Source organism: Tetranychus urticae, chromosome 3, assembly GCF_039701765.1.
Source record: "Tetranychus urticae isolate SD_2017Ah chromosome 3, NJAU_TeUrti_SD_1.0, whole genome shotgun sequence".
Taxonomy (NCBI): Eukaryota; Metazoa; Arthropoda; class Arachnida; order Trombidiformes; family Tetranychidae; genus Tetranychus; species Tetranychus urticae.
In genome coordinates this window covers 13,655,774-13,673,922 of record NC_142960.1, presented here as the reverse complement: position 1 = coordinate 13,673,922, position 18,149 = coordinate 13,655,774, and the positions used below count along the sequence as shown (strand labels likewise).

Sequence of the window (18,149 nt, the reverse complement as noted above, 5' to 3'; positions counted from 1 at the left end):
TTGTGATTTTTGATCTCAATAATGATTAAGATTTTGTATATGATCGCCATTCCAACCATTTAGTTTTCTTTAAGTGTACAATTTGATTAAATGAGCATATTGTTCTAATTATTAGCTAAAGTAAGTAAGTTAATTTACTAAGATTATAACTAACCCATAGAGGCCGCTGTCCATTTTGGCCAGTAAGCTAAGTCAGCTTGTTACTTAGCTTGTTTAGCTACAGCTTAGCGTGAGAATAAGTGAGCTGACAGTCTCTCGTACAACCTTACCGTTTATTAATAATTATTTTTTCAACAATTTACTTTCTTTCTCAAAAGTTTAATATAAGGCAATAGTTTCAGGTTTATTTGCAAGGAAATGGTCGTTTGTCAATTCTGATAAAACCGAGACTAAACTATTCACAGCTTAACCAAGCAGTTAACCAATATTTTTATTGATTTTAAACTACAATTTTAAAAATGCTTTTAACCTTTAAACTCATTTTCAGTATTAACTGTTATTTTTTGATTATTACAGGTCATGGTTTGTTTAGTCGATAATTACAATAATCGAATTCATGTAATGACTCTTTTTGGTTCATTCAGACTTGTTAAATCAATAAGAACCACATTTTTGTTATCATGTTTAAACGATTTGAGTTTAAATTGAATTCTCAAATCGTATCTATTGATTGAAATGGCATCAATAATTAACAAATGCTTGTCATAATCAGTTTTTCAGTATATACAGCAAATTTAGACTTTTCAATTATTTTTGATTGTCAGGTTACGAACTAGGCTGATTAAGTATTTTAAGATGACATGAAGTTGAAATTGATCCAGCTAAATTGGAAGCCCGACAGACGTATTTCCCTGCCGCTGGTCGAGTTGATTTCTCGATAATTAATCGACATATTCCTCCTGTAAGCGAATCAATTTGACTACCTGAAGCAGAGGCAACTTCAATGTCATTGTGATACCATTTAATTGTTGGAGGAGGATAACCGTCAACTTCACATTCCAATGAAATGTAGCTTCCTTCTGGTATTGATTTATCTTTGAGTCCCTAAAAGTGCCAATCAATGAAAAAAGAAAGACAATTAATAATCGAGGTTCAGTAAATTGTTTGTGTTTATGATGAGCTTGAATTTACCAAATAAGTAAAACTTACATTGATGAAGATTGGAGCTCGAACAGGATTACCTTCGGAAGCTGGATGATCAGAAATGTCTTGACCAAAAAAGGAGGTTGATTGGGAGGAGTGGAGAGATGTTTGGGATAAAGAGCCAACTGAAAGGGTTGTCGATAAAAGGGATGGACATATATCACCTCTAGGTATAGACATGGCCTGGTAATGGGTAAAATGGAGAAGCAAATATGATTTTTATAACAGTTTACAGTTACGGTGAATTTTGTGTAAACAAACAAAAAGCAGTAAACATCTTGAATAACATCATCATCATACAATACATTAATACATTAAACATTAGACCTTGGTTACCTTTGTGAAAGACTGTGTTTCCCTGTTTTGACCAGGAGCTCGAACTGGTTGCCATTTAGGAGTTCTTGGTAAAGTTGTTGAAGCTGAGTAGAAATTTTTTGGAACCCAAACTGGTTTAAATTCTGAATTATCTTCCTGAGCTGAAAAGTAGCTGGGCTCTTCAGAAATATCTGATTTAGCTGATGAGGTTGAATATTTATAGCCACAAGGAAGGGATTCAAAGGAATCAGCTTGCTTTAAATCACTTGTATAAGAATAGACACCAGAGATTCCAGATGATTTAAACAATCGTCCAGGTCCTTCTGAGGAAAATCGTCGATCCAAACTCATGCATCGTGTTTTGAAATCGTAGGTTGAAGCAGCCTGTTCCATGGCTATTCGAGTGAAAAACTGGTTTAAAAATAAGGGAAAAATTTATCATGAGAAGACTTGATTGTATAATTTAGTTTATAATTTAAGCTAATTGATAGTTTAACTTACATCTTTTTTTTGTTTCACTGAGGCACCTTCATTGACGCAACGTATTGCACTGCCACTTGATATGCTTTCTCGCCTTGATTCTTGGACTAGTAGATTGGCATTAGATTCAATTGCTCCAAGTGAATTACTGGCCTTGACTGTAATTAAACCTGAATCTTCAGGCCAAGCTTCTTTAAAAGTTAGTCGATAGATTCCGTTACTTGGGTTGGTAAAAATGAAATTTTCATCATTAACATTGAGCGGGATTCCCTTTCTATACCAAATGACTTCTGGAATAGGATTTCCCGACAATTCAATTTCAAAAGTTATCTCTTCTCCCGGATTAACTAATTGATTGGTTAAATGGCGGACAATATGAGGTGATCTGATATCTGTTTGGAGATTGCTTGAGGAAGGTGCGCTATTGTTTCTTTCAACAAACGATTTAACCTCGTGAGATTCAATTCCTTTATCTGTGGTAACCAAATTTTCTTGTTGATAAGAGTGACTGATTTGAGGTTCATTGTCATTTATTTTGCTGAAATGGTGCTCTTCTCGGGTGATTGATTCACTTTTTCGTGAAGATGAGTGGAGAGGAGAAGGGACAAGTTCAAGTGTTGATCCTGTTAATGAAGATGTTGGTTGAGATAGTTGATTGATAAATGGTTGGGCTGATTGTGAAGCTGATCTTGAAGAGGTTGAGGTTGTTGTCTTGAAAATCTTTGATGAACTGGTCATTTCACGGAATGTTGTTCTTATCTCGGAACTAGCTCGTTGATTAATTCCTAGTGGTAGATTAAGTTGATTGGACGCTGCCAATCCTGTTAAAGATTGAGAACTAGTTGATTTATGGAGATCAGGCATAATAATGTTACAACTGGACACTGCTTTGCCAGCCGTATTTTCAGCAACAATACAATAATTGCCAACAAGATCGCTCGTAATTGTCGGTATAATGAGACTACAAATCTCCCCATCTTGATTCAGAGTGAATTTACTCAAATCACTCAACTCAATTTGACGATGATTAAAATACCAGGTAACCTTTGGTTCGGGAAAACCTTAAAAAGAAAGAAATGGAATTATTTATACTGAAAATGCTATTGATTATATTTTTACAGAAATGACTTTATACCTGTTATTTTGCAAGTTAACGTAACATTGTCGCCTGATTTAACCACTCGATCTTCCAAGTATTTTAAAAATTGTGGATGTTTGGCTGTAATTTTAGGTTTAATTGTAACCTGACAGCTGCTTGATGCTTTGCCTATTGCATTGACAGCTTCAACCGTATAAACTCCTTGGTGAGATCGAGTTACATCTTGAATAATCAAGGAATAAGTTTTACTTTCCATATCTTCGGTAACCTCTTGACCAAGAGAGCAGAAGACATGTTGACCATCTCGATACCAGTTGACTTTAGGAGGTGGATGCCCAGTAACAGCACAGGATAAAAACAGAACTGATTTTTCATCCAAAGTTACGTCAGTTAAATTTTGTATAAACATTGGAGCTCTATCAGGCAAATTTTCTGGTTTATCTGTAAATAGATTTAAAAATATATAAACATTCAATGGTTAGATAATGATTCAAGTAAAAAAATATAAAATGTTAACTCATGGTGGAAAGGTTTCGATATATTTTCACCATAATCTTCCCAACCACTCAACTTACCAGGAATCTCTATAAGACGTTGACTTGTAATGTTAGTTACATCATGATAAACCATACGCGTAATCTTTTCCTCACTAGATATTTTCTGAACTGAGCTATTTACCATAGTTTCAGCATTTTTAACTTCAACAGGCTTAGGCTTAGGTATCTAAATCAAGCATAAAAAAAGAGGAATCCAACATAATCAGTTAATCACTTTTTTTCCTTTGATTAAAGTATATTTAGCTTAATATTTACCTCATCTGTTTGCACGGAAACTTGAATTGCTCTGGAAGATTTAATTTTCTCCTCAGCAATTTGACTTTTCCGTGCCTCCATTAAGGCTTCAATTTTAACCATTAAACTGTTGATATGAGTTAAACATGATTGAACGCAAAGGACGCCACGATCTTTGTCCAGGAAAGGATCTTTACTCTGAAGTGAAATAAAAAATAGAAAAGAATTTTCGTTAAAAAAAAAGATTCTTCGATAGATTCATCAAAACATTTACCTGTTTTATTTCACGAGTAAAATTGGATTCCAGATTCTTAAGCTTTACCGTCTCTTGCTTCAATGAGACCCAAATCTCTGTCAATGGACGAAGACCTTCATCACTAACCTTTTCAAGCTTAATCAAATCATTTTCAAGTTGATCTAAATTACGAGTTACCTAAGAAATGACAGAAAAATAAAGATCACAGTTGAAGTTAACAATGAAAACACATGAACTCATAATGTAATCAAGGTTTTTGCTTACATCAGCAGAGACTTTGTGAAATGTTGAATATCGTTTTGACAAAAGGATTCGGTTCTCTAGTAGCGATGAATACAATTCCCAGTTCGATTTAAGTTCATCAATAGAGTTTTGAACATCTTCGGGAAGAGTTTCTCCTTCGGATTCCATTCTGTTGACAATGGAAAGTAAAACTTTGAGTTCCAATGACTTGGTTTCCATTTCAATTGAAAGTTTGCGATGTTGTTCCAAAAAGTCATTAACAATTCCAATTGAGCTTCCCATATCTTGATGTCCTCGTAAAAAGTCACCAACTCTTTGGTTTAACCAACGACTGAGATCATCTTTTAAATTAATCACTTTAACAAGTTTTTCACTAATTTCCCGAGTTTGTTGCTGTTGATAAATATTTTGATCTTCAACCATTTCCACCTCAGTTTCGGTTGCAGTTTCAGTGGTCACAATTGGTTGGATAGAAGCAAGCTTCTCCTCGAGAGCGCGACACTTTTCTTGGATCTCATGAAGTTTAGCATTAATGGGTTGAATATAAGCTTGATTGGTCCCAACAAGATCCAACAAATAGTAGCCTTGACTCACAGTTTCCTTAATTGTCTCTTGAATATAATCGAGAGTGATACAGGGACTAGGTGATTGAGATCGATGTTGAACGGGAAAAGAAGGTCTTTCGAGGGAATCAAACATGGTATCAAGTTTAGCAGAGGTTAGGGAGGCTGCTTCCAAGAAGGATGCAAAGGAACTTTGCAAAGATTTCATTTCTTCTAGGGTAAACATGAGACTACTGTATTCCTCCAGAACACTGAAAGCTAAATCTTTAACTTGACTGTTCATCTCCTCTGAATGTTGATCAATCTCACTCGCCAGGCGTAATGATTCTGTGCCCAAGTTTTTCAAGCTTCGCTCAATTTCATCCATTTTGTAGCGAGCAATCCCGGCTTCACGAGCTGAACAACCGGGATTGATGCCTTCAAGAATGGACTTTTCTTTGTCCATGCGACTGGCAATCTGAAACAAAAATAACATTATCCATTGTAATGTGACACTGTCAAGTTTAGATTGAAAGGACCATGCAACAATGTTAATGATTTTGAGCAATTAAAGTTTTTCTCAGCTAAATCACCTCTGTTTTGAGCAAAGTGAATGATATTACACTTTAGTTGGGCTTTTAAACAACAATCTTCAACAAATGCGCGATAATTTGCTATTAATATTCCAAATCAATCAGCTTGTCAATTGAAGCCATTGCAATTGGATTCTTAAGAGCCATTATACTATGCAGTAATTGCCATTGAATCTAATGGTTGAACCAAAATACAATTGCTGTTGTAGTGTAATGAAAGTAAATTGTGGAAACCAAATCGTCTTTTTGGTGCATTGTGATGTATGATTTTTCCGCATTGATTTAGTTGTTTATCTAACTAATAACTATTTTTAAATCAAATGTTTACTCAAGTAATATATTTTTGTGATAAAATTTTGTCTAAATAGCTACTTCAGGCAAATTAAGGCAATTTCAAGCATTTAAAAGTTGGTTAGGAATCCATGAAAATACGAATAGCGGGCAATTTAAGTTATACTGTATCTTATCATTCAGATAAAATGCAGTACTGGTGATTTAATCTGCTGGCGTTTTATTGGGATATGAAGAGGAAACAAAATAAATGTACAAACCCCATTTAGAAGCTCCATGTAATGTAATCTAAGATATTGTGAGTCCAATTGTTTCTTTCGTTGGATGAATAGGGTGACAAGTCGTCGCCTTTTTGCCTGTAATCTCTCCAAGTAGTCAATAACATAGGCAATCACATTGGCTATTTCACTGGATTTGTATAAAGGCCTGGAATCAAAGAGGTTGGCAGCAGCCATGTCGTCCAATTTAGCTAACAGTAAATGTTGTTCATTCATCGCAAACATTGACGACTCTAGAAGATTTCGTTTGAGTGCTTCAATATCAGCTAATATTTTTCGCACTCCTTCCAGACTATCAGGCAGTTCAACAACAGAAAATTCATTTTCCGCTTTTTCAATCCACTGATTGAATTGGTCACATCTTCGATAGAAAGTAACTGCTTGACTCAACGTTTGAGATCTCAATTGTAACTGGAGGTTCAAATTTTTCCAGGCTAACGCCAGATTCTCAGCCATGGCTGAAAATACAATTGGATCGGTTTCCTTGTTTGCAAGTATCTCATCAGCTGAGCCCAGGAGCTTTTCGACTGGAGTTTGCTTTGTCTTTGAATTAATAAAAGATATCAGTAATTAGACATTTTGATAAGTCAATGATTTAAATTGAGAAATGATTGAATAATCAAAATTCCGCATTTCAATCCTTACCTCAAGCTTTTTCAGTGTCGTTAAATGCTGCTGCTGAAAGTCGATCGCTTCATCGAGTGATCTTCCGATGTCAAGCAGTGAAGGCTCCATATCACAGATCTTTAACTCAATCCAATCTTTACTCTGTTTTCAATAAGAAGCAAGAGTAATGTAATTAATAAACCGTAATTGATTGTTGATATATCTTGATATAGATTGAACTATCAAAATTGAACATTTACGTTAAATAAAAATATAAACATCGACCTCAATTTGAAACCAAAATTTGTTAAATATAATAAAATCAACGATTTACAAACTACACAAACTACTTGTACTTTACAAAGCATTCAAAAGCAGCAAAATGTGATAAACTAAGGTTACGTTTTCAAGAATACTGGTGACTCAAAGGATAAAACAAAAATCATTGATTTTACCGGCAATGCGACATTTTCAAATATCCATTTGAAACAAGGTTATTTGGATGGTCTTCAAATTAATTTAGTTAATAAGGTAATCAAATCTACTTACCACTAGTACCGCAATGATTATCCTAGTTTTAGCCGATTGAACACCAATGGTACTGATTGCTGTTGTTTTGGCCCCATTAGCTGGAAAATCAAGACTCTCATGTCCTCTCAATGTTTTTTGTAATTCCATTGCAATAGAGTACAATTTAGAAGATCACAATAACCGTTGATTTGTAAAGGTGATTGTTGGTTTACCAGTCTGGATGGACGAGAGGAACCAGGAACAGCAACGTTTATTTAGTTGGATCCTTTCTTTGGTGAACTATATCAACTAGTTGGCTTTAATCTTTACCATCCTCATTGCTCATCATCATGGTTTGCTTTTCATCTCGACTTGTAATAGTTTTAACACACAGATGGGATGCTGAAAGGAAGAAGACGAAGGAAAAGAGGTGAGAAGAAGAAAGGAAAGGCAAGAGAAATGCAAGAGACATTAGTTTTTTGGATGTTACATCTCATTTGGGTGAGGCAAACTCCCCTAGACACACTTTATTTTTGGCAACACAACTTTCAGTCTTCTAATTTTCTTCTCTCTCTTTATCTCTAAATAAATCATAATGGACTTGAAATATTGTGAATGTTTAATCTCAACTGGAAATGTAATATTTTTTCCCATAAAACACCAGTAACAGTGAGTTTACTAGATGAGATCCAATTTATCCAATTTATCCAATGTACTCCAACTACTGCTAACATTGTAAGTTTCAGATGAATCGGGTTAGTATTTGGATGGCAATTCTGCTCATATCAATTGGAGTGAATTACTTTGACCGAAAAACCGTTTTTGACAATCAAACACGAAATATATTTCATCTTCATCCAGGCTGAGAATATTGTTCATCGAAACAAAACAACGTTCAAGATTATCTTTACCGTAAACTTAATGCCTTCTCATTCGATCTCGGTCATCATCATGTTCATCTAATTGATTACCTAAACATCATCAATGATTGTGGCTGCTTGATTCTTTTTGACTAATTTTAAATTAAATTAAACTTATATTTTATTTATTTGAACCCGTTTTTTCACTTCAAATGTACAACCAATTGTAAATAAAAATATTAATTGTAAATCATTTTGTACTAAATTAAAATACATGTATGTTTCAAGATTGAGATGTATTATAATCTATTATGGTGAATAAAAGTATATAAACATTTATGAAATGTGAGTGCATCAAAATTATGCGTTTTGTGGCTAAACTGAAAGGATTCAACAAAAATGTTGAGAAAACGCAGAATCAATATTGAATTATAAATAAGCGTAAAATAGCCAGAGCTTTCTTTGAATTCAAATTCCTGTGAAAATTATGTTAAATTAGGATTTGGGAAAATAACGAATCCCTATTTCAAAGCGTTTTGTGAATGCAAGCCCTTTTTGTTTATAATTAATCAAGTTCAAATTTTTCATGTATCACTCTTCATCATACAAAAGCTTTATTCGGAAATCGATGTTATATTGTAAAGCTCTTTGAATTTCATTATCTAGAATGAGCGCATATTTCGTCGTTACTTTTAAGCAACAAATTAACACAATTATCACATTTATAAACAAGTTGCCACAAATGGGCGGAAACGGGTAAAAATTTACTTCTTTTGCATTTCGACTAGTGTTGGTTTGCAGAGACATGAAAGTTGAGTCCATTTGTGCAATTCAAAGATTTCTCTGATCGATGGTTCTCGAGAAAATCGGGTTCGAAATTGAAACTTGAAAAGCTTTTTGTACAATTATAACAGCAGATCTTTTCATGAAACTTATAGTACTAATGTGGCTTTTGATGATAAACCAAGAAATGTATTCATTTTTAGAAATAAAATTTTTCTTTTTCTGTAAAACGAATTAGTTCGATTTTAATCAAACCGATCCCAATCTATGACCATAAGAGTTAACGAGCTCAAACTTATTATTTGTCCATGAAAAGGGTTGCCTCACATTATGGATTGAATAATTTTTTCAATAAATCAGCAGTTCTCTTGATTTTGGCCATTTGCCTTAGAACTTTGAGCCTCGATACTTCGAGAATGGTATCATCTACAATAGCTATTCTCTCACCAAATTAATTCTTAGCTAATAAATAATGCAATGCAATTTAATTAGTTTCCATTACAGCATCTGGGTTACAATTTTCGGGCTTTAAATGTACTAGAAACAACTTATTCAACACATAAAACTCATATTAACACATATCTTGCTAAATAAACCACTTTTCTGGTTAAACTTATAAATGAGATGCAAAGAGTGCTGCTAAAGGCTGGAACATTTGAGTTTCGATTCGAGACTTAATAAAGTTTGTAGGGAAATGAAAACTGAGTTCATTGGTACTATTAAATAATTCATCCGATGGACAGTTTTCTAGAAAATCAAAGTCAAAGTTTAAACTTCGAACGTGTTTTGTGCAGCTATGGAAGCAGATTTTTTCATGGAATTCTATGCAACTGATGTATCCTTTGATGAGCAACAGGAAAATGATCTTATCTTGACGAGTAACATTTTCGGTTTCCTGTAAAGTATATAAGTTCGATTTGCATTTAAACCGATCTTCTTAAGCGACAGATACAGTTAGAGGACTGAAACTCATAATTTGCCAATAAAAATTGATTGTGCACATCATGATTTGAATATTTTTTCAATCCAACAACAGATCTCTTGATTTTGAACCAATGGCTTCAAAACTTTCGCCTCAATTATCTGAGAATGGTATAACCTACGATCATTATTCTTTCTCGAAACATTAGATCAAAATATGGACTACAATATCTTGGAATATCAAACCATGTAAGATCAGCCAAAAACGCTATAGCATTGTATTTACTTATGTTGTTAGATTTGAAACTTGGTTTATAAAGCTAACCAAAAATCTTATGCGTCAAAAGTATCTTAATTATTAGATGAATCAACTTAGATTTTATTTGGTATTTAGTCATATAATGTTATAGCCCATAATGAGATCTAATATTTCGAGAAAGAATAATGATCGTAGATGATACCGGCCTCGAAATATCGAAGCTCAAAGTGTTAAAGCCAATGGCCAAAATTAAGAGAATTACTGATTATTTGAAAAAAGTGTTGAGTCTGTGATATGCTGCAACAATTTTTATGGGCAAATAATAAGTTTCAGCTCTTTAAATATGGTGGTCGGTGATTGCCGTCGGTTTAAATAAAATTTACACTTGACCTGTTTTACAAAAACAGAATATGTTATTCGTCAAAATAAGATCATTTTCCTGTTGCTCATCAAAGGATACATCAGTTGCATAGAATTCCATGAAAAAATCTGCTTCCATAGCTGCACAAAACACGTTCGAAGTTTAAACTTTGACTTTGATTTTCTAGAAAACTGTCCATCGGATGAATTATTTAATAGTACCAATGAACTCAGTTTTCATTTCCCTACAAACTTTATTAAGTCTCGAATCGAAACTCAAATGTTCCAGCCTTTAGCAGCACTCTTTGCATCTCATTTATAAGTTTAACCAGAAAAGTGGTTTATTTAGCAAGATATGTGTTAATATGAGTTTTATGTGTTGAATAAGTTGTTTCTAGTACATTTAAAGCCCGAAAATTGTAACCCAGATGCTGTAATGGAAACTAATTAAATTGCATTGCATTATTTATTAGCTAAGAATTAATTTGGTGAGAGAATAGCTATTGTAGATGATACCATTCTCGAAGTATCGAGGCTCAAAGTTCTAAGGCAAATGGCCAAAATCAAGAGAACTGCTGATTTATTGAAAAAATTATTCAATCCATAATGTGAGGCAACCCTTTTCATGGACAAATAATAAGTTTGAGCTCGTTAACTCTTATGGTCATAGATTGGGATCGGTTTAAATTAAAATCGAACTAATTCGTTTTACAGAAAAAGAAAAATTTTATTTCTAAAAATGAATACATTTCTTGGTTTATCATCAAAAGCCACATTAGTACTATAAGTTTCATGAAAAAATCTGCTGTCATAATTGTACAAAAAGCTTTTCAAACCCGATTTTCTCGAGAACAATCGATCAGAGAAATCTTTGAATTGCACAAATGGACTCAATTTTCGTGTCTCTGCAAACCAACTGAGTGTAAATTGACAATTAACTAACTTGTACCCGTTATCGCCCATTTTCCTTTCAGTCTTTGTGTCAATTATGTTTATTGTGTCTTTTTAGTAACAACCTGCATATTTCGGTTGACATTGCAAATAATAAAGAAAATTAATTTTCATTACGACATTAGTTTCATCAATTTGAGTTTAAGCTCTTTATTTTTTGGTTTCTTAATTTTCAATTTGAGTCTATTTCAGCGAGGATTGATGGCGAAATTTCGAAAAATGAAACTGAAAAGTCAAACGTTCAGTTATTCTCAAGAATTGATCATTGACAAGAATTTTCAGATCAGTAATGATTGAAGATCTTAAGATGAGACAAACTGGGATGAAAGGGTCCTACTTGAAACCACACACCCACACCTGAAAGACAGGATACTTTTTGCCAAGCCACACAGTAAAATGAACAATTAACAATCAAACAGTAACAAATATAGAGTAATCGAGTTATGTCCATTATCCGACAATTGAAATTCAATCGGTAGAAGTGATGAATTGATTGGTGTTTAGTGTTTAAAAAGCATGTTCCGTAATTGATAAAAAAGTCGTAGGTGTGGGTTCAGTAGGACCCGAAATGAAATAAAAACGATTAAGCACAATACAATGTTTAAAGTGTACATATGATCTAATTTTATTATTTTGGCAAATGGTTTCATATCGGCATGGGAATATACAACAAAATTAACAATAATTTAAAATTAAGATAATTTATAATAAAGATTAGCAATAAAGGTTCATCTATAATAAGATGGATACAATTTTGGTTAATATTTAACTTCGGCTTCTTTCTGTTCAGGTTCAGTTACTTGTTCAGTCATAGCAAAACCATTGTTATCGACTCCACCAGTTTGCTTATCTTTACCTCCCGTTTCAACATTATCTGGTTTGCGTTTGTGCATATTTTTGGTGACCAAATGGGGCAACTTGAATTTGATCCACATAAAGACAGAGAAGGGAATTATTGCAGCACCAGCAAACATGTGAAAACCGAGGCCAGGATAAAATGAAAGGGTAGCGTTAAACAGTCTAATCAAAACCCAATCAGTGCCGAGGGTTAAAATTGAACTAAAAACCGAAAGTAAACTGAAAACACCTGCAATCTCATCTCTTTCCACAACATTACAAAGGACTGAACGAACAGCAGATCCAAATAGGAAGGCAACAGCACCAGATAGAGTTGCCGCAATGAAACCAGCAGATGATAACCATGCTCCAGTTATAATTTGTTCAGCAGTGTGTGAAGCAATAGCCATTAAACCAAGATTAATGTCAGAGACGCCAAGTCTTTGGATTAAAATTCGTGGGCCAATCAACTGCATAACAGCTGGAATAACCCTGACAGCAGCATGATAAGTTGAATATTGATAATTAGACCAACCATAGGCTTTCTGTGAAAATTGGAATGAAACAGCGCTTCTGAAGGAAAACTCAATGTGTAATACAATCTCGGCTACTACAAGCAACAACAGAGCTTGCTTTTTCCCGTCATCTCTAGGCTTGGTTAAAGTTCTGAACAGCTTTTTCAATGCTTCTAGAGAGAAAACCTTTCTTATAAATTCTTTGATTGCCCCTTTATTATGAAATGACAATTTACTTTCCATCGATTGCTGAGTTTTAAAAGGTAAATTGTATTTAACATAATCAGGATTGCGAGCAACTCGTTTCTCATTCACTTTATAAACGGTTGGTACTTTAAAGATGAAAAACAAAACTGAAATCACTTTGAATGTCAATGAGATTATGAAGACTCCAAGATAATTGTGAACTTGATTTGGAAACCAAGGTTTTTGATCAAGAATCCAACCTCCCATATACTGACCAGCAATTGAACCTAATAGATTTAATTGAATAGTTGAATAATTTGACTGAAAGATTTAAATAAACTGCAGACTTACCGGTTAAACTGGCAACGTCTATTGAAGCAAATTTGATGATCCTTTTCTCAGGTGGATTTGTCAACACAACATAGGTTTGTAGAGCCATAAAAGTATTTCTGATGGTTCCAAAAATCCAGGGAAACAGATCGACGATCAGAACTGTCTTTGGATCTAATTTTATGAATGTAAAGGCAAATAATTACAAAATGCCATCGAAACAAAACATTAAGTCCACTCATTGAGGCAATTCAATCTTGCCATCGATGACTCGATCAAGAAATTGTGAAAATCTTTCATTTTATTAGTGATTTCTTCCAACATTCATTTAAATTTCAATTATGTCTCAATGTTCATTTAAAATAAAACAATTTTCAAGGTGCTTTGACTTGCAAAGTAAATATATCAGAATCTTTTGTTAACCATTTCACCTGCTATTTATCTTGCCTATGGAATTCATGATGTAAAATTCAGCAAATAAAACTCTGATGTTTCTTATTATCATTTGACTTGGATTTGTTTCTATAATTGTTGATAAACACTGAGTATAACCAATATATTAATCTCTGTGAAAATTATAAACACATTAATCCTTTAAGAAGTTTGATTTCGTCTAAGGACACCAGATAAGATGGATTCTATTCCAAATTAGCTACATGTACTTGGATAATCTGTGATGAGCATGATAAACAGTCTCAATCAGAAGCAAATTGAAACGATTTTTAATGTTGACTTGAAAATTGAGAGACCAGATAGCAACAAAGTAATCAGAAACTTACCCAATTCAAAGTAGATTGCGTTACCAATGTAAATCAGGATTTGAAGTATACTGCTTATACATGGCATGGTAATGATGAATTTAAGGTGACTGGGATAATTGTTGATCCACGAACCAACAAAGAGTGTCGTACAAATGGCTGGAAGTTTACCAAGAATTGAACGGTAGCTTGAGATGATTGAAGTCTCCTTTAGGACCAGCGTTTTATTTTCAGACTTGTCAGCCAAACAATCATTCAAAGGAAATCCAAATTTATTTAAACAAATTTTATCTTCAATTAATTGAGTAACAACGGTTGACTGAACTGATAGACCATACATGAAAATCAAATAAAAAAACTCCATTTGAGAGTCTCTAAGGGTTGCAGAGATGGACTTCCAATTGATCTTCCCCATTTTCACTGGACTTCAATGGACGCTACCGAGTTCACCAAATTATATTTTTGTTGTACTTCTTTTTTATATACAGGTAATGAATTACTTGGGAAGGATTGGAATTCGCAATAAACCGTTTCCATCCATCAAAAGCTTATTTATACAAATGTTAACTTGAATTTTGTTCAATTGTTTCATCCCAAAAATTATCGAGCTCAAGAAATAGATATTTTAGTTATCAACTTGCATTCCATTGGGATAAACCATTTTCAATGCGAAATTAATCATTGCTACTTGGATTAAAGCATTAATCCTCCTTGATAAACCACTGGTCTTAATTGCAGTGCTTATACACCACAGCCATCAATATCATCCTGATTTGTAACCAGATAGATAGGAATTTTTTTGCCATTAATATCCATCTTGTACCAATTGTGATTTTTTTTTCATTCAGTTATGATGGAATTGAATATAAGTCAATCTTATATGAAATATTTTGTCTTAATCTGCCATTATCTGAAGTCTTTTTTATCCGCGTGTGTTCAGTATTCCAGTCAAATGATTTCAAGTGCACTGAAATATTTATTCCAATACATATGTAATGTTTAACATGGATGAAAATTTCCATAATAATCTATAATTTTGGTTTACTTTATTTTTCCATTCTGAAATCTGAATGGATTTCATTATAAAAAGTAGAGTTTTTAAAGGCTTGGACAGAGAGCTTTTGAAGATAAGTGTTACATTTTGAAAAATAGATGAACAAAAAATATAAAAAATGGTATGAATTAAATGCAATTAGATACAATGGTTGATAGGTTTAGAACACTAATCAACGAATGATGAATTTATTAAACTTGGTCCTTTGGAATGAAGCGAATACAGTCTTTCGAAAAGCGAACGAGTGTAGGAAATGAAGCGCTCCGAAAAAGTCTCTTGCTCAGGAATTTCTTGGAATCTTAATTCTGCAATAGTTCCCAAGAGAATGTATTTTTTGATACCAAGATTAGTTAAAGCGAGAGTCTTCAGTTCTGAATGGTTATGGGCTTCACAAATAATGCAACACAGGATTCGCTGTTCACTAACAGTTTTAGGGTTGAAAGTTGCCAAATATGTAAGATCAGAGCAAACTGTTTCAAAGTTGGTAATGATAACTTTGGCGTCTTTCAGCATCTTTCTTTTTATGTCTTTCCGAGTTCGTAACATTTCAGCAATCCAGTGAGGTGATAGGTCATTAATGGCTCGTACGTTTTTAAGATGCTCAATACACTTTGAATACCTTTCTTTACCTTTTTTTTTCTGTTCAGTTTCCTTTTCGAGAGTTGCGATATGACCCGCATATAATTCAATTAGCAGCTCGTCAATTTGAACTTTCACATCATCGCTTGGATCTATTATGACTTCATTTTTACCATCGAAACCTTCCGTCTTCAAATGAGTACAAAGATCTTTTCTCAAATCTTCGTCTTCGGAAATTATTAAAATTGGCGTTTTTTCATCATCTTTGGTTTTGAAGAAAGACAAGTTACTGACTAGTTGTTTCAAGACTGGTGTGATGAAAGATTGATAATAAGGGACTTCTAAATTAACAGCAAGGAATGAAGATGATGAAGGATCATTTTGTCCAACAAGATCATTGGCTTTTTGGAACGTATCTGCTTTTTCTGGATCAGTAATCAATTCCTCATTAATACCAACACCAGAGGTTTTAATTACCATGACAGGCTTTAGGAAATGCTCTTTATAAGGATAATCATCAAGCAGAAAAAGTGCTTTGGCCATTTGTAAAATAGGTAAAAAATTGAATAACTTATGGATTCCCAGGTGATAGTCACTCCGATCATAAAGAGATGTGTTTTTCCTTGTTCTTAATACACTTTCTTCGCATAAATGATCATTCTTGAATTCCGGAGACTCGTTAAGGATTAAGTTTTCAATCGAAAACAATTCAGGCTGCAGAACTCTCGTAAACGTGGATAAAAAAATGCCTAAAAAAGCTGGATCCTGAAAAACTCCTTCCTTTTCATTTGAGCATCTTTCAGTTTTCATTTTGACCAGAACAATATCACCAGCTTTGGGACAATCTTCCATTAGAGTGTGTTTAGGACTAAGAATAGAAAGCTTAAAGTCAATGTCGTCATTGAATTCTTCTTTCATCAGAACGTAAGCATTTATAACACTTTCGCTGTTTTCAACCGAAGGAAAATGGCCTTTCTCTTCCATAGCAATTCCCATTTCTTTGCCCAGTTTACATAAAAGATATGGTACATTATATTGAAGATAATGAGAAACACTGTCATATGTGAATTTAGCCCGAATACTTTTTAAGCGTTGCATAAGTTCATCTAAACCAAGAGTGAAGCGATTATTTTGGACCGGAGTTGGAAGATGTAATATGAAGGATACGAATTTTTCAAGATTATCAGGAATACCAGCCTCTTCCAAAGAAACATCAGGTCTTGGCTCATAGTCAGCGGTATCTTCATAATCAATATCATTATCATAGTCAAGATCATCATCAATATTCATTTGTTGATTTTCCTCAAGTGGATCTTCCTGCTTAACTCTTTTTGCCGGCAAAAGTGAATCGCCTCTATAGACTCGCTTACTGACATCACCGGCAGATGAATGACCACGGGATGTCGATGGCATCATTTTCTTGAGCAAAGATGTTACTGAAATATAAAAAAAGTCAGAAGAAACACAAAATCAATCAAGTCGGACAAATTTCGCAGTAGCAACGAATAAACCAGACTGGTCTAAGCAAAAAAACAAAACTTAAATAGACTATTATGGAGCGTTATAAACAAGAACTATGAAGGAACAGTTTGACCAGAAAACATGTCGATAACATCGAGCAGAACGCTATTTAATTCGAAATGTTTCACGAAAAATTATCTTACATAACAACATGCAACTAACGTGACTTTTTGTTTTTAGGGACCATTCAAAAATTACTAATTGTAAACATATGTTTAAAACGCTCAACTATTTTTGAAGATTAATTATCAAGTTTATTGTGATTTTAATACACTAAACCAGTACCAAAGAGTAAATAAGACTTCTTTTACTTCCCTTACTCTTTACTCTAAATGGTGAGATATTAATTGAATAAAAAATAAATCAATTCTGAATATAAATCGTCTTCATAAAAATAATTCAAACATTTTGCTCCAAAAACCTGATTGCTGTCGTTCAAATTGATGCCAGCTATCATTCAATGTTTAAGCTTAATCTAATTTAGAAATTTAAATGAATGAAACCAATAACTGGGTTTATAGCTTAATGAAGCTTATAAATGTGCAAAAAGAGTTAAAAGCCCCAAAAAATTAAGAGCTAAAAGATATGATTACTAAAAGGTGATCAAGTATCGGAATCGAGGGAAACCAACATTTTGGGTTACCTGATGATTTCACTTGGCATCACTTAATGAGTTAGAGTAATCAAATAGGCTAAATGAGATCGCTCGACTGATCTTAATAGTCAAATAGGTGTGAAAATGAGCAATCAATTACAATACATCAAAATGAAGGTAACCATTGACTCTGTTAGATAAATTTTCACCTTTCCTCTCTCCACAGTTAAAACGAATTTAGAGGAAATCGCCGTTTAATTATGATGAGCAAGAAAGTTAAATTAACAAACTGTAAATTCATTTAACCCGATAAATTGATATTGTATTTGTTTTTAGTTGATCAACTCACAATATTAGTAAATTAACAAGCAATCAGCTGTAGGTGTTTCAGTGTTACTTATCCTTGGATATAAAGGGAGATTTGAAGTACCATTCGATGATTGGATAAAATATAAAACAGAAATTCTTTCTCTGATTTTTCCTGATTGAAACC

The 18,149-nt window shown here is 33.5% G+C and overlaps 2 protein-coding genes across 2 annotated transcripts; both read right to left on the bottom strand.

Moving 5' to 3' along the window:
- Positions 1-410: 410 nt before the first annotated feature.
- On the bottom strand, positions 411-7,589 carry LOC107364228 (uncharacterized). Its single transcript, XM_015931559.3, has 12 exons — positions 7,187-7,589; positions 6,677-6,799; positions 6,014-6,574; positions 4,349-5,347; positions 4,103-4,261; positions 3,850-4,026; positions 3,613-3,760; positions 3,074-3,478; positions 1,960-2,999; positions 1,480-1,869; positions 1,150-1,326; positions 411-1,044 (listed from the first exon to the last, which is right to left on the bottom strand). Exons 1-12 carry the CDS (start codon positions 7,313-7,315, stop codon positions 766-768), a joined length of 4,587 nt encoding a protein of 1,528 aa, XP_015787045.2. The 5' UTR covers positions 7,316-7,589; the 3' UTR covers positions 411-765.
- A 4,292-nt stretch (positions 7,590-11,881) lies between these two features.
- Positions 11,882-14,421, bottom strand: LOC107364250 (uncharacterized). The gene is made up of 3 exons (XM_015931583.3): positions 13,929-14,421; positions 13,171-13,323; positions 11,882-13,106 (listed from the first exon to the last, which is right to left on the bottom strand). Exons 1-3 carry the CDS (start codon positions 14,320-14,322, stop codon positions 12,040-12,042), a joined length of 1,614 nt encoding a protein of 537 aa, XP_015787069.2. The 5' UTR covers positions 14,323-14,421; the 3' UTR covers positions 11,882-12,039.
- Positions 14,422-18,149: the final 3,728 nt, after the last annotated feature.